The sequence below is a fragment of the Dreissena polymorpha genome, chromosome 10 (assembly GCF_020536995.1).
Source record: "Dreissena polymorpha isolate Duluth1 chromosome 10, UMN_Dpol_1.0, whole genome shotgun sequence".
Taxonomy (NCBI): Eukaryota; Metazoa; Mollusca; class Bivalvia; order Myida; family Dreissenidae; genus Dreissena; species Dreissena polymorpha.
The window spans coordinates 24751179-24758678 of NC_068364.1; the positions used below are offsets into that span (position 1 = coordinate 24751179).

The 7500-nt window shown below is 32.8% G+C and overlaps 1 protein-coding gene across 1 annotated transcript in view; it reads right to left on the minus strand.

The window, feature by feature from the left end:
• LOC127848603 (uncharacterized) overlaps positions 1 to 1172 on the minus strand; it is a 6975-nt gene extending 5803 nt beyond the window's left edge. The window contains exon 1 of the mRNA XM_052381152.1: positions 630 to 1172. Coding sequence (XP_052237112.1) covers positions 630 to 882 — 253 coding nt within the window. The 5' untranslated portion in view covers positions 883 to 1172. The remainder of the gene's footprint in view (positions 1 to 629) is intronic.
• Positions 1173 to 7500: the final 6328 nt, after the last annotated feature.

The window sequence follows — 7500 nt, forward strand, 5'->3', positions numbered from 1 at the left end:
CCTGAACACAAATATAATCCCACGCTTGCTTCTCTCCACCCACTAAATGAGAACCTGAGAGGGAAATGAGCCTATGTGCATGGCTGCATACTGCGCCGAATGTAAACAGACGACTTGTATCCTAGTGATCGAGGGGTAAAAGTCGATTGAAGATGAGCCAATTATCATATTCAGACTATAAACCCATGCATTTACCATTTTTAATAATTTGATGTTCTGTTAACATAACTTTCATTATTTTTTTTCAAGAGTTCAGATGGTATGGTTAAACAAGATTGGATCAATAAAACTGATGTTTTTCGTCCCTCGACTTTTATTTCAATGAATGATAATGCATAAGGATTTTATTATTTCAAACAGATGTACCAAAAGCTTCTTTAAATGGACTAAATACTTGTGTTGATTTAACAGTGTGCACATTTTAGACATGCTGAAATGTTCGGATATTATAAATTTAGTTTTATGTTTATATATCGATTATGTGCTCATATATTTGATATGTTCACCTATTAATGATATTGGAATATATACAATTAATCAAAGAATGTAAAAACGACATGTATGACAGCTTTTGGTAGCTTAGAAAGAGAACTCTATTTTAAGACATGAGAAACGAAAAACAACATTACCTAGCTCTTCACTATGAGCGCAGAAATGTTCATCAAAATCAGCATGTTTTGCCTCAATTGGAGTAATATAAAGCTTACGTCGCCTCTCACAGTTCGTTTGATTTGTGGCACCTAGGAAGGAGGCGCGCATGATGGATGTTTGGTTAAACTCGTGGTGATATATCTCAGGAGCGAACAGGAGAATACATTTTCCAAATAAAAATATAAATCCACCAAGCAACATAAACAAAAAAGTGCATGATTCCGCTGTCATCTTATAATTTTCTGTATTATTAGTTTAGTATATTTCTGATAATAAGTCTTTCGCACAACGTTAAATAATAAAATGTTTATGTAAAAGTGTATTTATCGAGTTGTTACGTCCTTTTGAATCGGTAGTCTAAATCCTTTTCTATATATGCTAGGAGTAAACCCACACTTTCGCTTAGGTGTAAATAAATATAGACGCTTATGTATTTACTACTAGAAGTCAAATAACCGATCCATAAATAGCAAGTCTTTAAAATCATGTTAAAAATGAAATTGATCGATAAATGCACTAGTGGGCTTAAATAAACTATTCTAATACTTCCATTCAAGCGGACTCTTTTAAAATCCTTTTTAAATTACAAACCGTATAACATTCAATTAGCACAACAATCGGTATACCGAAAATCGGTCAGTGTTTCTTCGGTTTTGCGAAATATTGGGTTTTCCCAATGATATGTATCTATGTAATATGTATTATATATTAATACAGGTACACGGAAGAACTGTAGACAAAATAAACGGGATTTGACAGTTTAATTATCTTCAATGTTTAAACCTAGAAGGACAAAACGATTTATTTTCGTAATTTATTTTGGTTAAAACGGACTATTTCGAAATAATGTTTAAATTAATCCTTTTATGCCTAGCGTCCTGTAAAAAGGCCTTGGCAAACAGCGAAGACGTCTCAGCATGATGCGGCGTCTCATCTTGGTCTGCGCTGTTTGCATAAATAAATTCCTGTAAGAAATATTCTAAATATAGAAATAAATATACTAGACATTCCTAATTTTGGAAATAAATTGATCCAATTTAGAAGGATGGCAGAGTCCACTAGACATAAATGGGTTAAACTCGTCAATAAATTAAACAGTGGCCACGCGTCCCATAATCTTAAAAATAGAACACAGGAATATGTATGACCGAATATAAATCGTGCCAAATAATGATTTGAGTATGCCCTACAACAAACAAACGTCAAAAGGTGAGAGGTCTCCCTTTTGGATGATCCATTGGTTGGTTGTTGGGCTTGTTGGTTGAACGGTTGGTTGCATACAATTTGTATACACTTACAAAAAAAATCCAATCAAAATCGCTAGTTAAGACTTGTTCGTTCTTATATTTTATTAATACAAGCAATAGCTTTTTAAAGATAGTTTACAATGCACGACATATATTTTACAGTTTTAAACTTTGGAACTATTGGGGTTTAGTTATGTTTTATCAATATAATTGTTGAACTAGCAATAACTATTTGTTTCAATAATATTCTCTGTCTCTATTGTTGTGTGATTATTGGTATATTATATTGATTGGATCATATTACTTTTGTTTAAACAAACAGTTACGTTGTTTTTAAAAGCATATCGCTTTCGAATCCCTACACAGTTTAAATTCAAATATGAGATGAAATGTCACAATCTCTTGCACGACGGTTACATTACATTCACCTCTGTGTTGGGCTCAGAACGGACTATTGTTTTGAAAGCGTCTCATTCATGTCATGATTATTCCAAGCTTTCATCATTGAGGTTACAGTATACTAAACAATCTCTTGCACGACGGTTACATTGCATTAACTGCATTAAAGAAAACCATCTCATACAATGATATCTTATATCAGTCTTCATTAATTATTATAAAATTGATATGTTTTTTTATGTTAAGAAACCAACATACATAAATACGTCGAAGCAATGCCTAACGTCACTCAATAAACAATTGTTTACATTTGTGAAGTGCGTGGAATGATAACATCTGTGTAAATGGGCAATAAAATAGTTCCAAAGAGTTGCATTAAAACTCACAAGTTTTTGCACGACTAATCGTACATTTAAAAGTCATTTTTCTTAATTAAATGCATGCGATCTTAAATATCCACTCAAATATAAATTGTATGCGTTTGTTCGGTTTTAGCTATTTGGTAGACAAAATGGCGTGCTGAGCCTTATGCAGAGTTGTATGTGAGCGCAAGGAACGACAACTCTGCGTGGAGATTGGAAATGTCAGCGTACAAAAGGTAGTAATAGTTAAATAATGTTCTTTATAGCATTTCACTACAAAGCAATCATTGCAACTCTCTCTGAAATAAAGCACAAAACTTGATAAGAGATCGTTCGCGCTGAAAACAATTAACATAATCCACCCACTAGTTAATTCCTTTCAGCATATTGTCTTTCAAGCTACATAGCAGATATATTATACTTATTGAAATTGGCCATGAAACGAACAATTAACTTATTGTTTGGTGTTTTTTGTTATTTGTCAATAAACAATTTAATTATTTTATGCGATATCAAATTGTCAATGAATATTCAACCAGGGGTGTAAAATAACGGTCGCCCGCATAGGCGACCGTAGTATAGCCTCGGGCGAATGGAATCTCCAGAATACTCGCCTGACCGGGCGACTTCATAACTAGATCAGCCAGTGCTTTGATACGGTAACACGTGCAAATCTGGTTATGATTTTAATAGACTGTGCGTTAAACGATAGAAAAGCTGGGCTTTATGCTGGAACTGTAACAAGTCTGCAGTGCGCGTGGGGTTATGTTTATCGTGACAGCGTTTATATTCCCGCATAATGTCGTCGTTGAAAAAAATCAACATTCGTAACTTTTTAGGAGCGAATAATTGTAAGGATAATAAAGATAGTGATACACCAAAATCTGACCAAATAAACAAACGAAAGCTAGAACAAAGGAATTAAGATCAGTAAAAAAGAAAACGTCAGGTATACGTTTCAAACTGGATAAACTGGATTTTTAGTGAAAATAAAAGTGACAATGTTGACTTACCGACTTTAATAGTTGGTCAATGTGTTGGATAATATGAAAGACTTGTATATTTATTGACCACATAACTGAAAGACTGACACCATGCATGAATGATTATATGAAATTATTCTCGGTTTGATAAATACGGTATAGAATGGTTTATTACGTGTTGTTTAGAAGAGAGATTATGGTAATGGTTTAGCGCGAATAATGCACGGGTTTTGTGTGCATGTTTTAGCGCGAGAGCGCACGAGTTTTTCGTTTTGGGGTATATTTGATTTGCACATCTATTGAGTCGCCATTCGAGGGTGTATTTGACAGGCAAACGTTATGGAACAAGAAAACGAAAGGGTGATAAAGTAGTTTAGGCAATCATTTGCGAAATACATAGTATTCGGAAGGAGATTTTCGATGAGAGGACTGATTCTCTGCTAGAAGCGGAATGGTGAGCTGGAACTTCGAACAAAGGTCAGACTTGTTGGTTCTGTTTATTGTAATAACACTGGCAACAACATTCCGATTGAAATTAACACAGGTTGTGTTCCTTGTTAACTTTTATGATACGTATATTCAATAACATGCTCCATATCTTTATTTGTGCTGTAGTTTTTGTTTAGTTCCAATTATTCAGATACATCAATTGATTTGATTATTGGGTAAAAATGAAACTATTTAAGTTCAAAAAGAGGTCGCACATGTAATGGTCTGGTAGGATTATATATAGGTAAGGCCACATAGTGTGTCACACCAGGTTGTTTTGATAGCAGAGTTAGATCACTCTCCCTCATGTTTTTACGAACACCTTGCTTTATTTTTATTGTTTTTAAGATATAACACCTTATATGGTAATACATGTGTTACAAGTTTGTGTATAAGTTCCAAACGTATAATTCAACAAACGATTAATAACAATTAACTGCCGTTTTCCTTATAATTCAGCACGATGGTTGTGTGCGATATATGACGTGGTATGATAATGAGCGGATGAAAATTTATGCGAACATATCTTTAAACTATTCAGGTATTCCAATTGTGAATTAAGAATGTAACATCAAAAATCGATACATTACGGAAATATATATTCTATTCATCTATGAAACAGCTATAGAGACTTGTCTTGTAAACTTTTTTTCGAAACAGGTTTGTGTTTTGCATATATTACATCTCGTTCGTTGGATATTGAATAAACAGTTTATATGTTATTGTTGTATACAATAAAAAAAATTCTCTAAATTGAATTAAAACATTAAGAGTTATTATATTTTTCATAATAATTTAAGACGTTAAGTTTTCCCTGCAAGGTTGGTGTCAATAATGGTGCATGCATATGTGCTAATTAATTAACGATACTTTGGATAAACTGTGGTATAAATTTGGTTTGAAAAGAGCGTTGACAATAAGACTGTTGTTTTAAACTTAGATGAAAGGCATTTATCGGTTTTGTTAAATTTAGTTTCGTCATAGTTAAATGCATTTTTAAAGATTAGGTTCTGTAATGATAACAAAAGTAGACCGGATTTATTTGCAATATAAGTCATTTTGTTTTCGTGATAGTTTTTGTTCTTGTTTGGTGGCCTGTTGGCTTGATGTGTAAAGACATTTTGCTTTTATGGTGTTTGGCCGTTTTTTGAATGCCAGTTAACATGTGTAATTTGCTTATCGTTTTGGTGAAAGCTAGTTGACCAGATGTGGATAAACCCAGTTAGCGCGTGTAGTTTGTTAACCAAACTTGTTAAAACGTGCGTTTACATTTACATTTTTGTTTTTATTTAATGTTAAGATTGAACTGTTCGAAGGATATTATATATATTGGAGAACATTAAATGTATGTTATTAAGGGCCAGATTGGCTTATGTAAATTAACCGGTTGGCTCGGGTTGTCCGTTGACAGTTTGTTGAAAGCAAATTTTTTCAGATGCGTATAAGCCAGTTTGCTTGCGTGTCAGTTCACTAAAATGTCTCAAAACACATGTTGAAATTGCATTTACACATGTTGGCGAAGTTTATTTTTTCAGAAGCTGGACAGTTCGAAGAATAAATAATTAATAGTGTAACATTATAGTAAGAGGGCAGCTCGAAAGGTATATTTTGTTTTTTTTTGTGTAATTATGTGTTAGAAAATAACTTGTTAAGATTAATAATGATGATTTTATTGATGATGATGTTATAAATGTTGATGATGATGCTAACGTAATTGATGAGGAGGAGGAATAGTTGACAGTATTTTGTTAATGGATAATACTACATTAACGAATTTTGAGTGAATGAAATTATTTGAGGTTTGATAAATACCGAATGATGTTGGTCTATACATATTATTTAGAAGAGAAAGAGAGTATGGTTATGGTTTAGCACGTAAAAATGAATGAGTTTCTAGGTTTTGCGTTTAATTGAACAAAAACAAGTAACGGTTCAGCAACAGGGATTATTCTCAGATGGTACATGTATTCCTTTTAAATCACAGAAATTCAACCTTGCATCAATACCGGTTTTCGTTGAGATTTGTTTGATGGGTTAAAATTCCAAAAATTGACGAGTTTTGCAGCCGACCAAGTACCTATAGCTTTGTATTTGAGGGTGTTAAGCATTTTGTTGTTTTCAAATTAGTAAATCAAAATTAATACGGTGTTCTAGTATATCAATTGAGCTTATGCTATTTGCATGGAAATTTGAGCCAGGGTTCGATCAGTAGCTTAAAGTATGTCTGTGTTTGTGAATTGAACCTAAATCAAATGTCAAGTCGGTAGTTTTAATTTTAACAGCAGAACATACGTATTGATTGTGAGAACATTAGTAAAATGTGTTTGGTATTTGTGCATGTCTCTTGTGGTCATTGGACCAAGTTGTGTAAGGCCAATTGGCCTGATTTTGAAAGCCAGTTGGCTTGTATGGTCAGTTGACCGTTTTTAAAGCCAGTCTATATGATGTGTGTTGTCAGGTTACCGAACTTTCTTAGAACGAAAGTCTCATTGAATTAACAATATTTGCAAGTTTATTGTTTGCAATGCAGTTACTGGACAGTTCGAATAGTATATTAAGTATTGAAGAACATAAAGGTATGGTTTATGTAGTATGTTATTTTTATTACTAGGATTATTATGATGTATTTATTTGGATGCATTCGGAGAATTGCAAAGCCGGTAGTTAAAAAAGAGCCTATTACATCAGATATATTAAAGAATTTTTATCACACTTTTGTTTCTGAGAGCGAATGTTCTTTGGGGTATTTAAGAGACGTTACAATCTTTTTCTTATCTGCTGGTTTTTTAGGATAAGTGAAATTTTGTCTGTTAAAAGATCAGATGTTGTATTTTTAGATACGCATTGTGATATTAAAGTTGAAAAGTCAAAAACGGACATTTTAAGAGAGGGTAATACTGTTCTGATTGCAAAAACTAATACAGACACATGTCCTGTGAAATTGTTTGAAAAGTATTTGTGTGTTGCAGATATTGCATGTTCATCTACTGATTATGTGTTTAGACCAATTTATTTGTGTAATGTTAAACACTGTTTCAAATTGATTTCTAATAATTAGCATATAAGTTATTCTACTATAAATGATAGTTTCAAGAAGAAGTTAAGTCTATTGGGTTATGTTTCTTCTAAATATGGACTTCATTCTTTTCGTGCTGGTGGAGCATCTATAAGTGTCAATAATAAGACTGTGGATAGACTTTGGCAAAGACATGGTAGATGAAAAAGTGTTTCCACTAAGGACGGATATGTTAAAGATTCTTTGAAAGACAGATTATTGGTGTCGCTAAATTTAGATTAGTGAAAAGTCATTATTAATGTATGTGTGATTTGAAATGTATGATGTGTTGTTTGTAGCACATTTAAAGACAC